At 35.2% G+C, this 18815-nt stretch overlaps 1 protein-coding gene across 1 annotated transcript in view; it reads right to left on the bottom strand.

Annotated features, from left to right (window-relative positions):
- The window catches only part of LOC5569654 (L-ascorbate oxidase), a 58884-nt gene extending 41303 nt beyond the window's left edge, over positions 1-17581 (bottom strand). The window contains exons 1-2 of the mRNA XM_021848540.1: positions 16905-17581; positions 8267-8613 (exon numbers count right to left, since the gene is read on the bottom strand). Coding sequence (XP_021704232.1) covers positions 8267-8384 — 118 coding nt within the window. The 5' untranslated portion in view covers positions 8385-8613; positions 16905-17581. The remainder of the gene's footprint in view (positions 1-8266; positions 8614-16904) is intronic.
- Positions 17582-18815: the final 1234 nt, after the last annotated feature.

The raw sequence follows: 18815 nt of genomic DNA, 5'->3' as shown, positions 1-18815 counted from the left end.
GAATGGGTTGAACGTTTGATGATTTATCAACCAGTATGTGATTGTAGGACATGAAAGTGATTTCGCAATTAGCCTGTTGAAGTTTGATCACAATCGACGTATGAGGATGTTAGCACAAAGTACTCCACAAAAAAAAACCTTCTCATCGAAGTTCGTATACAGTCAGGTCTCCTATTAGACGCTGCCACACACTTTACGCCCATTTTTTGAATGATTCGACTGAAATTTGGTAGGTAAATAGTACATACTATTCCTCAGCGACAAACAAAAAATCCCCTTCATCCGAATGAAACCCGCTGGAAGATTGCGGTGGGAGGAAAGTGGGTGCAGCGTCTAATAGGAGACCTGACTGTATACGGAGGAAACCTGACTGTACTCAAGAAGTTAATCTAAAACCGTATAGTTCATACAAAAGGCCTAATATTTATATGAAGTGTATGGATATTGAGTGCCTGTGCCGGATTTCAGTGAACCACTGTATGCATATTAAGAAACTAACCTATAACTTTGACACAAAATGACGTCAAAATTACTACACTAATAAAATTGCAAACGTATAGTTTATGTACCCAGGAACCATAAACTTTATTAGGTTTGGAATGCATTGTTTTTATGTGTGTAAACATAGACATCATTCTTGGTCCGTTAGTGAATAAAAGAAGCTCGATAAAACATAAACATCACACTTATTCGACTTATTTATGAGCATACATAATTATCATTATTAGCGATTAATAGTTGAGAGTTATGTTTGCTCAAACATATTTTTCACGTTTGTCTGTTTTGGTGAAAACAGTTGCAACGGTCAAGATGGTGATTATTGATCAAATGAACTGTGTTTGTTTTGCAGGTAAATTATTAATTATATATAACTAGTTTATTATATTAAAATGTTGGTATAAATTTTGCAGAAATCTGTAGAGCGAGTCTTTCGAGCAAGAGCTCATGGTTCCGGAGATGAATCTTCCAAACCCTGATTTGCAGGCCAGTGCCCTTCGTTTGGGCCAAGCTTCTGCAATGAGAAAATGCTCTGTCGGCAAGAGCTGAGGGTTCCGCAAGCTTGCATTGCAAAAAGCAATGCTGTGACCGACTGTGCGATGAAGTTCTTCCGCAAAGCTATAAAGTCGTGCGCCCAGGAGTTTACCCAGTTTGTCAACTGAAGAAGAGCCAAAATTCACGCCACAGATCACCTGGCACCACCGAAGAAAGAGAAAACCCTGTATTTTGATGTTACCCCTGGAATTCCCGAGGATTATTTGCGGCCGGATGCCAGCACTCGCTTGATCTGGCTGTATTAGAAAAATTCTTCGTTAGTGATGATTATATTAAGCTATTAATATTATATTGAAAATAAACATTCTAGAAAGACTAAAAAAACAAGCTTACATGGCTCAAAACATTAAAAAATATTAGAATTTGGCTAATACTTTTAATGGGAAATCCGAGAATAATCATTATAGATCCCACACATTCGTTTTATAAAGCGCGTCTAATTGAATCCATCCAATCTTGAGCATAGACATTATTTGATGGAGGAACAATGATTGTTATGTCTCTCTCACACATAATTTTTATTGGTGAGAGCTTATTGCAAAAATATATGTAGTTTCACACATGAATGATATATGGAAAATCGCTTCAGTGTACAATTCGTTATTCGATTATTTTATTGTTAAGTTGAACTTCAGACATCAGAATAATGCGCCTAAATGTAAACCATTTCCTTTGAATTAAGCAGGTTTTTTAGGATAAACGATTTTCTGATTAACCTTCGGAATGTCACGTTGTTATACTTTGTACAATACTTGTGATCTACAGTTGTGTTCAGAATAATAGTAGTGAAAGCCTATTATTTTGAGCGATTTCACCTGGTGCTTAACTTTTCAGCCGGTAGTAAGCAAATCTTGACCTAATGAAATTGAGTATATTTGTAGTTCACTGCCAAAATTTCATGCCGATTGCTCATATGGAGACAAAGTTACAGCATGCTAAAGTTGAGCATTTTGTATGAAAATCGGCTTTCACTACTATTATTCAGAACACAACTGTATATGCTATCATTTTGCAACAAAGCTATCGACAACACTCGACAGTTTTTGTTTGCAGAATGGCCGTAAATAATGTGGTAAATTCGACCAATGAACATAGATGTCGCGTAATTATGAACGCACAGTCATATATACAGTCAAACCTCCATGAGTCGATATCTGAAGGGACCATCGACTCATGGAAATATTGAGTCATGGAACATAAATGCTTTGGAAAGCTCCACAAACAGCTTTGAACCATCGTAGTAGCCACACAATTTTGTTTCTAGTATGTATATTTCCATGAGTCGATATCGAGTCATTAGGCATCGATTCATGGAGGTTTAACTGTAGTATATATACGGTTCGGGTGGTTCGAGTGGACCACGATTAGAAAGCGGTGTATCTCGAAATCCAGATAATTCAGTGAAGTTGTTCTGAAGTGGAGCGCTATCTAACTGTGCCCCATTTCATTCTATTTATTTTTATTGAATTTCGTCTCCTGATAACGCTAGTGAGCAATGCACTTTGCATGAAAATGGCATCACCTGGTGCCAAAATCTCCAATCTATTGGCAAGAATAATGATAGCCCCTAAGCTACTGAAGAACTCTGTTGGAGACTCTATCTTTCTCAGTGATCAGGATTATGAGATATCTGCAAAATAAAGGTGGCATATTCACTACCGCCACCTGAAAGCAAAATCTCGAGAAAACCGACACAAAATTGCCGAAGATGCTATCTTTCTAAGTGAAAAGGCTCCTGAGATATCTTCGAAACCAAAGTTTCGTGTATAATTGCACCGCCTGGTGGTGGAATTCCGAATCTGAATCATCACCGCTTGTCAGCTCTTGATCTCCCAAACAATATTGTCGAAGATGCTTTTTCTATATTTAATATAGATCGCGAGTTAATTTCATGTTTAACATGAAAAACTAAGGGTGTAGCACAAAGTACAACACGTGACTACAGTACTCGCGTTACAAAAATTCGTGCGACAGCCGAAAGGTTAAAACCAGACTTGCTCAATGTCAATCATATCAGCTTATGTCTGATATTTTAAAACTATCAACAACAGTTTTTTTTTCATAGGGGGGTCCGTAGCCTTGAGGTTACGCTTTCGCTTTATAAGCGGGAGGTCATGGGTTCAATTCCCAGCCCCTCCACAAAAAAAATCCCGTCCAGCCACCAGAAGACGCCGCACGGAGGACCGTGCTTTGGGGAGCACATCCATCCTCCGTCACTATCAGATGATGACTGATACAAACTGACCCACTTCGCAGGTAGCTAGCCTCAAACGACTCAGGAACACGGCAAAATGAACCACCGCATGAGCAATGGACTACGGCTTATGGAAATCGATTGGACTAAACAGCAGAGCTCTCTCCTACCTGCTCGATGTGAGAGTGAAAGAGTAGAGCCGATCAACAACAGTTACGTGCTATCATTGGGTGATATGAATAAAAACCGTTGAACTTTACTACATGTAGCATCTACTCAAAAACAAAATCCACAAAGTTTACTACACTTTTGGTATGAATAAAAAACTTTTCGAACATGTAATACTTACTACTTTCGAACATGAGCAGTGACTGAAGCTGCACGTTAAGAAATTTTCATTCAGGGTGCAGAGTGATTCTGCACGTAAAGAACAATCTATTCAGAGTGACGCTTAAAATTAATACAATCATGCATATGGCGGAAATGTATGGAATCTAATCGATTACGCGACAATTTGCACAAAATCATGAAGGTGCTGTAATTTGACAAGATTTGTAGTGTAATTTTGCGATTAGTCTGGTATTCTCTTTATGTCTATGATTTTATGATGATGGTACATCAAAGAAATTTTCTGAGTGGTTTTCGGTCTTCGCCAACGCCAGCGATTGATGTTTTTTTTAATATTAGCTTAACATCTATATGAAGAGATCTTGAGACTACAGCTATCAAATTAGGAATTACATATTTTCTAGCACCAATACTGAGAATAGAATTTAGAGAGGTAGAATTTTGATGCTCCCCGTGTGTTTTCTTAACAGCATGTTGAATTCCGGAAGTTCTAAGTGTTTCTGTGATATTCTCGTTATTTTGGTGGGGTTTCTGATAGTATCCTTGGAATTTCTAGAACTTAGAACGTAGAGATTTTAATGGGAATTGTAGTGATTCCATTTGTAGTCGTAAGAATTCAATGAGGATCTCTCCTAAAAATCCAGGGTTCCCTTTGAAATTATTAAAATTCTTATCGATTTCACAAAAAATCCTATTGAAATCTATTAAAAATTTACCGACATTCAAAAGGTTTATATTAAAGCTTTGCTTTGAAATTCCAACGGAACTGGAGATCAACGGAATCTTAAAGGTTTTTACAATAATTACAAAGATTGTATTCAGAATAACAAATATTCACACAATAATTCGCAGGAATCCCACCGCAATCTCATAGATTCTTACAGAAATACCGTCTCAAAGATACCCACAGAATTCTAAGAGATTAATATCCGGAATCCCATTCCCACCCCAATTCTAGAGTTTTTTTCCAGATTTCTAATATTTCCGCAATATTCCTAGAATGGTATTTAAACTTCCAGAATTATCATAAAAAATCCGACATCCCTATCGGAATCCCAATGTTCCTACAGGAATTCTGGAATTTCAAAGGAAATCTGAGAATCTGAGATGTCAGAATTTACACGTAAAATTCAGAATTACATTATAAATATCTGAATTCCTACCGACATCCTAAAATTCCTAGAAAATAACATGATTATCGTAATGCCAGAGTTCACACGGATATTACAAATTGCTACTGCCAATTAATCTTACCGGAATCTCAGAATTGGCGGGGCGAATGTTTTCGTCACCTCAGAACTCCTAAGCAAAACTCAAAATACCTTCCGAAATATCAAAACTCATATCGTTTTCCCATGATGTTTACTCAAAAGTAAATTATTCTATTCAATTTCGCAATCTCAAAGCATGAGTAGCAACTTCTTAAGCTAACTACCAGTAGCTTTGTAGTAAATGCTACCTTTATTCATAGCAACGCGTTGTTTGTAGTATGTTCGAAAGGTGTAGAAAGGAAAATGACACAAACATATTCCACTCGTGTTCCACATATAGCGTTTACTACCGAGATTGTAGTAAACTCAACTTTACTACATTTTATTCATACGGCCCAATATCACTTTGATTTTAGAACCAACAGCAGTGATGCGACATCGCATTCTAGATCATAATCACTGCAGAATGAGTGATCACGTGCTAGTTATCGAAGCTATTAATGCTTTTCAGTGCGACCAACATATGTACAGTTTTAATCTATTGGCAGTACTATCAAAAATATCATACTGGTAAATTACTATTTTAATTGCATTTAAAGCTTAAAGCTTAACTTAATCCATCAGTGATGTCCATAGTCCATCACCATCAATGCACTGGTGATGAGGTAGACAGCCTGATGTTGATGATCCGATTTGTATCACAGTCGACCTGTAAAAATCAGCAAATTTTCAACAGCGAGCAACTCTGATTAAAACCATGCTGTATGATCTCAAAAATAAATTCACATTTAAGTTTACACAACATATGCATGTAGGCTTGGAATACAAATATTGTCAAAAAATTCAACAAAATCAGTGCTTCATTCATCTTCATCAGTTTATGTAATCTTTTTTTTATGAAGTAACATTTAAAATTTACACCATTCATTATTTATCATGAATTTAATATGGTAACAATATTTGCTTTCACTGTAAACTAGAATAAAGTGCCCATAGCTTTATGATTTCTCTTATATACATGTGAAATCATTACACCTGTAATAATTCTGAACAGCTACGGCAAATGAAATATAATATGCTGTTAATAAAATGTTAATAAATGCTTAATTTAGTTTTACCAAATTAGGATGATAAGTCTTTTCTAACACAGAACACCTGGATATAAGCAATGAATGTAATAAGAAAAAACTTCTAATTGGACTTTAACACTTCACTTCAAAATAAATTTTTATTGTGAATTCATCTTCCGTGGTTTTCTTTGCTTCAGGATTTCGTTTTTACTGAAATACAATGTTAGTGTAGTAAACATCAACGATTTTAACGATTACGTAATCAGAAGGGCATAATACTAAAAATGTTTTTTTAAGTACGCTCCAGAGGCTTAGAGCAACTATATAAACAATTTGACGTTAAAAGTTTTGATGGTTATTTTTTTTTTCTTGATAATAACGTTAAATGAAGAACCGTGTTTGGGTCACCTGAATTTAAAAATGATGTCAAAATTCTTACAACTCGTGTGTTTGACAATTCAACTTTTCATATCTGCACAATACGCCCAAATGTAGGAAATTTCCCTCGAAATAAGTAAGTTTTTTGAGAATAAACAGTTTTATGAGCAAATAACTGTGCTTCTTATCTCGCGTTTAGTATCATAAGGGCGTTACTGCAGTGATCGATTTTCTCTCTAGATAATTACTTGGCCAGGCGACTGTTTTCGACTGCTTTTTGTGACTCAGTAGAAAGTATTTATCGTCCTTCATCGTACTGAACCGTAAAATGTTTCGATCACTGCAGATACGCCTGTACTCAACGCGAGATATGATTTCAAAAATGAGTTCAGAAGTTGCAACTAAAAACTAACTTGAGGGAATAAATTATCTCATTACGCGTGGTAAAGATGGACAAATTATGGGTGAAATTATGAAAAAAAATCCACGTGCTCGGCTGGGATTTGAACCCAGGACTCTTGTATGCTAGACGAGCGCTTTACCAACTAAGCTACCGAGCCACTTGGTAACCCAATAACTGAGTTGGTTACAAGTTTAGAATTCAAATCCCTACAGACCACGCGGACCCCTTTCATAACCCATATCCATCCATAATTTGTCCATTTTTACCACGCGTAATGAGTTAATTAATTTAATAACCATGCATGATGAATATGTAAACCCATGGAATAATCGCTCTTAGGAATAAAAACATTCATTTTTAAAGGCTTGGAGACCGGCTTCGTTTATAATATGGCTCAAAATAGAAAATTTCTAAAGCAGTTCCTGGCTTCCTCCAGCTCAACTTATAGAAGGCCCCGGATATTTATTGATTAACAGAATGATGTATTTTTGAATAAAAAAAAATACGAAGTTCTGTTAAAAACTACTGTTCACTATGATTGAATTCAACGCTTTTTATCAATATAACTAGATGCTACCGGGGTCACTCCAAACTTGATTTTTCCTATTTGTACACATTTAAGTTTGTTATAAACTGAATTTCTACTTTTATAGGAAATATTCATTATGATTTTGGGGCCCCTAGGGGGAACCCAGGGCCCCCTAACTACGCTACTACTTAGAAGCATCCTTGGGATGAAGTGATTTTTGATACCGACATGATCAAATTCACCCCAGTGATCATAATAAATGGACGCTGCGACAGCCTTACAGTTGAGGTCGAAATACGCGTATCTGACAAAGGATACAAACTTTAGTGGAATTATATGGTACAGTACTAAATTCGGGTTTCATTCATTTAGTTAAGTTAGGTGAAGTTTATCAAAAAGCATTTTTTTTCTCTCGTGAGCTGGTCAATTCAATCAACATGTAGAAATCCTGAACTGCTACGGCATATAAAATGTAGCCTAATTAACCTCAACAAACGAAAAGAATTTGCGATGTTAGGATTTCTTAACCCGTATAGGCCTGAAAGTGAAAGAAAATATTCTAAAACTCTCACCGCCCAGCGAATACATAACGGATTTCAAATATTTTTTGTCAGTATACTCGTACACATATCTAATTTCTAAAAGTGGTCAAAGGATCTCGGGAATGTTCCTGTGGTCGGAGTTATTTCTGTGGGTCACTGAGTCAGGTCGGGTGAAAAGGTTGCTGAGCTTTTGTGCCCCATAATCGATTCGAAAGTTTTTTTTAAACATATTTGAAAATTGAAAATTTAGGAGCGTGTAGAAAATTTTCTAAACTTAACATTTTGTTTGAAAAAAAAACTCCTTCATTCCCATGCAATATTACATTACTTGAGAAAAGGAGGACATTTTCAGACCAAAGGAGGACGGGAGGACATATGATGAAAAAGGAGGAAATATCCTCCCAAAGTATTCCATCTGGTAAGCCTACTCTGGGCACTTCTAGTTATTAGCCCTGCTAATTCGTATTATATTTCGTTCATTACTGTGTAAATACGTCAAACCTTTGAATGATTGCTACTGCTAACGAGATAATCTCACCTGAGCTGACCAATTGACCATGGACCGCGGTCGCTGTCAACAAGGCCAAACTGACTATAGCGCGAAGCTGGTCCCATCGTCCGCAGCAGCGACGATGATTGTTGCAGGTCAGCATCATCTCCTATATGGTAATTAAGATACGAGGACTGTGAAGCTTTACAACTTTACAAACTATTCGCCCCTCATCCAATGAATAGCAGCACGCCGGTTTTCTCACGTAGATTCAGCACATGCACTATCTAATAAAACGCTGATCATCAACTCGAGTCTATCATCGTATCATCGGGCCATTCGACTTTTTTATGAATCTTCCATTGAATGGGCTGCTCAAGGATCTTCGAATGCACCTGTGGAGTACACGAGTGGAAAGAAAAAAAATGTAAATGCACGGTATAGGGTCATTTAAATATAGCGTTATGTTTTTTTTTTGCATTTGCGTGGCCTTTGATCTCGCGACAAGCAGAAAAAGAGTTACAAACATCTAAAGACTAACGAAGAAATTAGACAAATTGCTCATTATATACCAAGTGACCACAGTACGTATAATCGGCATCACCGATTTCAATCAAATTTTGGACAAATTTTTATGCCAATCAGACCATCCCTCAAGCCCATGGGACCCCCACAACTCCACATAACTAACTTTGGGTTCCTATAACCGATCATGTTTGTTAAATTCTTAACAATTCAATACCACGAAAAACGCTTAAGCGTAGGCAATGTCCAAGGGTATTTCCTAATATTCAAGCGAAATTGCAATTATTTTAACAAACTGACCAAATTGATACGAATTTTTACTATACAATTTGTTTTTAGGATATATTTTAAGGTGAAGATGAATCGAAGCCAAAGTTCAAATTTTCAAAAGCACGGATCTGGAGAATCAAACATCCGTTTGAGCTGAAAACCTAATCGATTGGTCACTAGCTGATGGTGACCAATTGATTAGGTTTTCAGCTTAAACGGATGTTTGGTTCTCCAAATCCGTGCTTTTGAAAATTTGAACTTTGGCTTCGATTAATCTTCACCTTAAGCATCTTCTCAAACTTTTAGGATGACACCCCGCTCAAATCCTTATTGAGAACTAAAAGTTTAAGGATATCTACCGATACCATTACGAACATAATTCTGCAAACAAGAGAAAAAATGTTAATTTGGTAGAGGTTTTATTAAAATTGGTGCTGTATTAGTAAGAAATAAAATCGTGTGACATGGTGATCAATTTCACCCGAATCTACGGTAAAAGTCACTTTGAACTTGTCTTAGATCAGAGTTTATGGAACGCTTTGCTTATCTTTACAAGGCCAAAATATCACCTAGTCTGGTCTGACTTATCATCCACAAATTGTAAAATTAATTATATAGTTATCTTGTCGTCTTTTTTTTTCTAATCAACGTATGGCGTCCAGACAAAACGAGAGTAGAGTTTGGTCTCTGAAAGCACGATATGAAAGAGGGCTAAAATATAATGGACGTCATATTTGAATGGTCCCTATACAATCGCTAAACTTTGTTAACGTCTTCTGGGTTGAGTTCAATCAACTCAAGCTTCTCAAGTGACCCAAGTGACTGAGTGACAAAATTGTAGCTCCTTTCAAGCCATTTCTAAAACATACGATCGCTAGTTTTCAAGGTCGAATTGCATGCTCATCGATGTGAGAAAATCGCAGCTCGATCCTTTCATATAGATTGTACCAATTTGTTATTGTTACGGCATTACAATTTTTCACGCTTCAAAGGCCGGCAAATCATTCATTATCATCACACATCGCGTTTTTATCGGCTTGCGCGTTGTACATACCTACAAACGCTGTTGCAGCAAGTCGGTATACGCGGTTTGATATCTTCAAAGAACATGTGTCTGCGTTTTCAAGTTCAGCTAATTAAATTTGCTTATCTTCCTCTTCCCCTTTGGAAGATACGTAACGGAGTCAATTGGTTTACAATTCTCTTTCTGTTCGGTATGACCGAATTACCAACTTTGGGGGTGACAAACTGCAAGCATAAATTTTGTTTCCGAAAACAAGTCAATTATTTTCGGAAGGAAGGAAAATATGGCACAGACAGACAGTAAATATGCAAACAACAAAATATAGGCATTCTCATTATCTGTTCGGTTGTATTAGCCTAAACAGTCACGTATTAACAATTTCGATTCTAATTTATTGATTCACGTGCATTCATCCCATCATTCGCATTTATTGATCATTCTACGTTTTTTACCCATTTCTACTCAATATAATCTTCATGTCTCGAATATAATAACTCGTAATTAAAAAAAAACATAAAAAGGCAAAAAAAATCTTTTTAAAGAAAATTTATTTATTAGAAAAAGATGTTCAGTTTCAGAATATAGCTTTCAATAATATCTACTGTAAGTCGACCAAATGCATTTTACGAAAAAATTTTGAACTTGATAAATAAGAAATAACAAGTCCAATAACGAAGTAGAACAAAAAAGGTTTCAACAACGCTTGGTTGTCTCATAAAATTTAGGATTTCATAATTATCGACATTCTGAGGGACCCGAGAAATTCACACATCGGTAAGAATTCGCATCTGCGCAAATCACCCGATAGGACTGGAACTTGTTTCGCGTTCCATTGTCCACGATGAAGTTGTTAAAAAATAAAACCGGATCGCTACTGGCACATTAACGAAATTCACAACAATCTGGAATTTGGCAATTGGTGACGGTATCACTTTATGGGACACTGATGTAGGCAAATTAAATTCAGATATGTGGTCGAAAACAGATTTCATAATTCGACATTGATCAGTTGAGCCCTAAATATCCAGAATGGGCGATTTCCATTTATCGTTTCTTTTGTCAGATTATTACTGAACACTGCTTTAGATTAAGGTCATATGCAAACCATTTAGTCCTTGGGGGGGCGGCAAAAAATAAATGATAAGATATATTTATATATATATATATATATATATATATATATATATATATATATATATATATATATATATATATATATATATATATATATATATATATATATATATATATATATATATATATATATATATATATATATATATATATATATATATATATATATATATATATATATATATATATATATATATATAGTTCAGCTAATTAAATTTGCTTATCTTCCTCTTCCCCTTTGGAAGATACGTAACGGAGTCAATTGGTTTACAATTCTCTTTCTGTTCGGTATGACCGAATTACCAACTTTGGGGGTGACAAACTGCAAGCATAAATTTTGTTTCCGAAAACAAGTCAATTATTTTCGGAAGGAAGGAAAATATGGCACAGACAGACAGTAAATATGCAAACAACAAAATATAGGCATTCTCATTATCTGTTCGGTTGTATTAGCCTAAACAGTCACGTATTAACAATTTCGATTCTAATTTATTGATTCACGTGCATTCATCCCATCATTCGCATTTATTGATCATTCTACGTTTTTTACCCATTTCTACTCAATATAATCTTCATGTCTCGAATATAATAACTCGTAATTAAAAAAAAAACATAAAAAGGCAAAAAAAATCTTTTTAAAGAAAATTTATTTATTAGAAAAAGATGTTCAGTTTCAGAATATAGCTTTCAATAATATCTACTGTAAGTCGACCAAATGCATTTTACGAAAAAATTTTGAACTTGATAAATAAGAAATAACAAGTCCAATAACGAAGTAGAACAAAAAAGGTTTCAACAACGCTTGGTTGTCTCATAAAATTTAGGATTTCATAATTATCGACATTCTGAGGGACCCGAGAAATTCACACATCGGTAAGAATTCGCATCTGCGCAAATCACCCGATAGGACTGGAACTTGTTTCGCGTTCCATTGTCCACGATGAAGTTGTTAAAAACAAAAAAAAATATATATATATATATATATATATATATATATATATATATATATATATATATATATATATATATATATATATATATATATATATATATATATATATATATATATATATATATATATATATATATATATATATATATATATATATATATATATATGACGCATTTATCGTGACAATAGAAGATTACAATGAATATTGTCTAGAATTATTAAACATTTTATTCGACATACTTGTTCCTACGTTTCAACATTGGAAATTCTATGTCACTTATTAGAACTATACAAGGCAGGGAGCATTAAAATCATTTTCGAACTTTTATTCTGAATCCTTTATAGAGCTTTCTTCCTGGAATTACAACAGATAATCCATATTGGTCATTTCGACATGTCCGACCTGAATATTTGTTCAAAGATCAAATGCTTGTCTTAAAACAAAGTTGTGATTTTTTATAAAGTGGATACAGACATTTTATATATGTGTAAAATTTGGCTTGAATGCCTTCAATGTGATTTCTTAAAGTTCAATTTTTAGCTAGTATGAGCCCTAGATACTTAACTTCATCTGACCAATTTACTGGAATAACATCATGAAGGTTAGTTTGAAGGTTGTGATCAAAGAGCTTTTGGTTTATGTGGGAATATTATAAGTTCAGTTATGGAAGCATTACGAGAAATCTTCCATTTTTGCAAGTATGAAGAAAAAATATCCAAACTTTTTGCAATCGACTACAGATGACACGCATGCTTCGTCTTTTGGCGGAGAGGCCTGTGTCATCCGCAAACAAAGATTTATCCTGATGGGACTCAGGTAAGTAAGATGTGAAAAAAATGTATAATATTGACCCAAAAATGCTTCCTTGAGAAACTTCAGCTCTTACAGGAAGTTTTTCAGACCTGGAGTTCTGATAATTAACCTGAAGTGTACGATTTGACAGACAACTTTGGATATTCTAACGAATGCTTTTTCTATGTTTAGAAGAGCAAGACCAGTAGAATAGCATTCCGATTTTTTTTTAGAACGAATCAAATTTGTTACATGCAAAAGTTGATGAGTGATAGAATGTACATGTCGGAATCCGAGCTTTTTTTTCCAAAAAAAAGAATTTTCGTAGGTGCGGACCTTAATTCTGTTCAAAATTAACTTTTCTAAAAGTTTACTAATGGAGGAAAGCAAGCTGATTAGACAATAGCCATAAGCTTCTGCAGGATTTTTGTCCGGTTTTTAAATTGGTAAAACCTTGACATTTTTCCATTTGTCAGGAAAATATGCTAACTGAATATACATTTGTTTAACACTTCAGTCGTCGCGCTGTTGTACTTTGTACAACAGTGTCGAAAACACCTCGCTTTTCGTTCACAACAGCAGCGCGGTGGTTCTGACGGTGGCAAACCGCGCGACGACTGGAAGGTTAATATATCAACCAAGAATGAGAAGCTATTCTCTGGAAGTTTCTTGATGAGAATGTGAAATATTCCAACATCTCCAAGAGCTTTCATTTTTTTTATTTTTATAACAGTTCTCACTTCTTCAAAATCAGTCCCCCAGGAATTTTCAATAACGTTCTCTTGATTGAGAATGCTTTTGTAATCCAAAGTAACTTGATTTTCAATTAATTTAGTGTTAAAATTGTGTGAATTTGTTTTCCTCTTTCAATGTCGGAATTGGTCTCTGAAGCTTTTTCAAAATTTTGGGATGTTTTCAAAAAGACTTTGTGTCAGGGTCCAACCAAGAAAATTTGTTGTAAAATTTTCGTTTCTCAATTGAGAAAAACATTTTTTGCAGATCCTGCCATATGATTTTCATAGAAGGATCGCGAGTGCGTTGAAATTGCATTCTTCTTACGTTTTTATGACGGTCAAGAGTTTTTGATCATCGTTTATAATCACGGATTCAAATTTTGGTATTCAAATGTCCCTTGCTTCAGCAATGAAATTAGTTAAAATTTCAAGAGCATTGTCAACATCAAGTTTTTTTTTGTAAAGCAATATTAAAAGGGTACCGGTGCCATTAGTGGACTACCTAAGCTATAAGAAATCATAACAAAATAACGATAAGCCCTAACAGAGATCTTTTGGCGTCAACAGAAAGATTTCAACCTCTACTATATGGGAAAAATATAAAAAGAGTGATAAAACTATTTTTTTAACATGAAATCGCTTGAGCCACTATTGGTACACGTGTTCCAGTAGTTGCGCTAGTGCTCCAGTAGTAGACGTTCGGGAATGGTACAAGGAATTTTAAACAAAATGGTAAATTTTTACATAGGTTTAACATTTTTCCCTCGGAACAGCAATTAATATCTTTCGAATGAAGCATAAAGATCATCTCTAGGGCTTTTCTTCATTTTTATACATCCATTTTAAAAACTGCTTCCAACCGCTGATCCAGTACTGGAACACGACAGCTACTATTGGTGCAAGGGAGCAATTTTTTTACGTAAACTTAATTATTTTTATGACTTTTTGATAAGATAAAAAGCTGAAATTAGACTAATCGACTAAACTAGAGGCGATCTATCCACCAAAAATAGCACATGTCGTTTTTATCGAAAAATGTACGTTTTATTCCATAGTCCAATCTACTGGTACATTACAACCATTGGTACCGGCACCCTATTAAGATACTACACAGCGTAGCAAAAATTACATTTTTGCGTGTCTCAAGGATCAAATTATGTGTCTCTAGTAGATTTGGAGTTGCTGAATGCCGTTTTCAGAAATGTTCTAGCACGTTACAAGTTTTAGCTACAGGTCACCAAAGTTGTATAAAACACTGGTTTTATTGATATTTACATAAAATTTAAAGTATCATTCTAGCGATGAGTGCCGATGGCGGCCTGGTTTCAGCGAGAATTTTTCAATATGTTAATACAGTTAACTCTCCCTAACTCGATATTGAAGGGACCATCGAGTTAGGGAGATATCAACTTACAGAACACAAAACCAGTGCAACTGCGATCCAAGGGACCATCGAGTTAGCCATGGAAAACAACTTTTTGTATGGTTCTCTAACTCGATATCGCGATACGGAATATCGAGTAAGGGAAAGTTAACTGCATTAGCTTAATTTTGTTTTATCCAATTTGTGTGATAGTAACCTAGAACACCTAGATATGAGAAAAAAAATTAATGTTTTAAATTATGTTGAAAAGGAAACAAAAAAACACGGTCTGGTCGAGGATCTTTAAGAACTAAAAAATGTCTCAACTCTCTTGGGTATTATCAGTATCATCGTAATCATGGAAGAACATTTTCATCCCTAGTTGGGCTATGCTGTCAGTAAATAGCAGAGAAAGACACATTTGAGGCGTTCTTAATGCGATCAAGCTAGATTAACTATTGACTAACACTCATTTTTCTCAACGAGACCCCTTTGCAGACTCCCCCGACAATTAACAAATTCCGATTTCACTACTTTTCTTGAACGGCACTGTTTCTCGCATTATGATCATTTTTTTTCTATCTGCACACACCAGAAACATATTCTTTAGATATATAATGAAAATAAAACCCAGAAAACAAACCCCCATTAAAAAATCTGTTCCTACAATTTTTCACATTTAGATCACTTTTGAATGTTTTAACATCAAGATATATTTCATGTCAAATAAAATGATCAAACAAAAAATTACACACAAAATGATCAAAAATTGGAAAACAAATCAATTATCATGTATGGCGAAATAAGGAATAATTAGGTCCATAACTGGTACACCTACCCTACTTAAAATTGACTAAGAATCTTTGGAGGTGAAGATGCATCAAATCCACACCTCAAAACTTCAAGAGCACAAATCTGAAGAAGCAGATTACAATACAGCCTATTTGATCCATTATTTACCATCAGCGTCCAAGTGTCCAGAGTGTCCAATCGATAACACTGCGGAACACGTTTTTGTCTCAACCATCAAAATACCACTACTTACTTAATTAAGGGTTGCTGAATCCATTGCCGTTTTCAAAAATATCATAGCACGTCTAGTTTTTGAGATAATCCCTGTTGAAAATGCAAAAAAATGACTATATCAGCCAACTTGCATGCAAGTTTTCCAGCAGCTTGTATGGCAATTCATTTGCTTAATTTGCCACAGAATTCAAACTTCATGTGTTAAACAACACTTATCAAAAGAGTACATAATATTTTCGGTGCTCAAATGTAATTTTTTGATGGTTTTGAAAAGTATTATATTTTTCCATATAAGAGAAACGCAGAATTTTGTATGGAGAATGTAAGCATGTTGAAAAAATCGATTAAATCTAAATTTAATCGTTCAATTTCAAACAAATTATATTTAAAATAAAAGTTCAAGTCCTATAATGCATGCTTGGTGGATAAGATTACAAAAAAGTTTGGTAAATCATACTTTAAATTTTGTGTAAACATCAATAAAAACAGTATTTCATACAACTTTGACGACCTGTAGCTAAAAATTGTGACGTGCTGAAACATTTCTGAGACCGGCATTAGATTCAGCAACCCCAAATCTACTAGAGACACATAATTTGGTTCTTGAGACACGCAAAAATGTCATTTTTGTTACGCTGTGTAATGTTTTCAGCTTAAACGGTTGTCTGGTTCTCTAGATTTGTGCTCTTTAAGATTTGAAATTTGGCATAGATTTATCGTCACCTTCATATATTTGATTATTATGTGTGCAAATGTCAAGAAAAATGCTAAACTAATAAGAAATTAAACAATTTGTGCTTCAATGATCTGTTCATTCAAATGCTCTTATCCTATAACACATACAAATTAGTCTAGAAATCCTTACCTGAGTGACTATCACTTTTAGTTGATAGTGTTTCACAAGACTTATCACAAACTCATCTGGCTTAACTTTTACACATCATAAAATACGTCTATTGACATTATAATAGACAATACACAAACCGAGTCGTCCGCGAGAGATAAGACTTATTCATACTTGAAGAGGCGGATTTTTGCCGGAATCTTCAAAAAAAAAACACTTGTTGCAGGGAAGTCGTAGGATTATTGAACTATTCAACGACCTATTCAATCAATTATTGACTATCTCTATTACCAACTGAATCACACTGTCAAAGAATCTCTTCGTGAACTCTTATGATAAACTAAATTGTTATGCACATGACAAAACCACTATTTATCTTCAAACGTTTGATTTATTTCTTCACCATGCTGAATTACCACAAATAGCGAGAGCCGATATTTCACCACCACAATTTACCAAGCAGCCGCTTCAGCCTCCGACGATTTATCCTTGCTCTTCAATTTTCAAGCACGTAAGTCAAGACGGTTCCGATCACGCGCGCAGCTTCTGAGTTTCGCGCGCGTTTTCCGTGCCTGCAGACTAGCAACTGATCGCTGACACTTTTCTAACAAACCGATACCTACTCACCCACCCGGTTTTCCGTTCATTGACGGCGGATGACCACTAAGCAACCACGCTGAAGTGATAATGGCAACGATTCTCGCGAGCGCGAAGCTAAGTAAGAAGCGCGCGAGGCTGTAGTCTGGTGTGTATTGTATCTGATTTTAGAACGGAGACCAGTATAGCAAGTACCTACCGTTACACATTATAAAGATGAATGGGCCTGCGTATCCATTAGCTTCATAACGCATGATATGACCATTTTTGGTACAACCACCTTTATCGTAACACTATTTTGTGAAGATACTATTAAAGGAAATTCAAAAATTTCATACTAAAATATCCATTTTCGACACCCACCCACGAATATTCTACAAATTTTGTATGATCTGTAACACCTTGAGGACACCCACCCACAGCCTTCAGCGTTATGAAATTTGTGAATGGGTCAAATATTGTGATATCTACCTTAACATACGCATGGGAACTTCAGCAACTTGAGGCGCATGGAAATAACGCAATTCAAACATTAAGGAGTAGCATGCATTTAGGCGCAAAACGGTTTTTTTTCTTGCGGTTAGAAGAAAACAACTATTAGGTGAAGAAGATGCATCGAAGCCAAACCTCGAATTTCGAAGAGCACAAATCTAGAGAACAAGACAATCGCATTGAAAATTAGCGATTAGCGCGTGAGTGAGCCAGTGAGTTAAATTTTCAGCACAAACGGTTGTCTGGTTCTCTATATTTGAGGTCGACGTTTGGCTTCGATGCATCCATCTTCAGATATTTTTACGATAACCAAGCACTTACTAGACAGATGAATTTAGCTATAAATTTAAAAATAGAAAAATAGTGAAGGTTCTTCTTTATCTTTCTTTAATTGACTCTACATCCCCACAGGGATAGTTCCTTTTCTTAAGGTGAATCGAAGCCAAAGATCAAATTTTCAAGAGCACGGATCTGGAGAACCGAACATCCGTTCAAGCTGAAAACTTAATCGATTGGTCACTAGCTGGTGGTGACCAATCGATAAGGTTTTCAGCTCAAACGGATGTTTGGTTCTGCAGATCCGCGCTCTTGAAAATTTGAACTTTGGCTTCGATTCATATTCACCTTAAGCTGGTGAAGTAAAAATCTTCTCAAAAAGGCACAAAATCTCTTTATCTTTTCTAAAACATTATAAAATAAGAAATTTAAATCTTAAGGTTCATCCGGAATGGATCCATTACAGAACCGAAATCGCCAATACAAGGATCATCACGTAAAATGCCAGTTCCAAAGTGAGGTCAATCTGAAATTAAAAACAAAAAATATACAAAAAAGAGAGTATCA

The sequence above is a fragment of the Aedes aegypti genome, chromosome 3, assembly GCF_002204515.2.
Source record: "Aedes aegypti strain LVP_AGWG chromosome 3, AaegL5.0 Primary Assembly, whole genome shotgun sequence".
Taxonomy (NCBI): Eukaryota; Metazoa; Arthropoda; class Insecta; order Diptera; family Culicidae; genus Aedes; species Aedes aegypti.
This window is presented reverse-complemented; position numbering and strand designations above follow the sequence as displayed.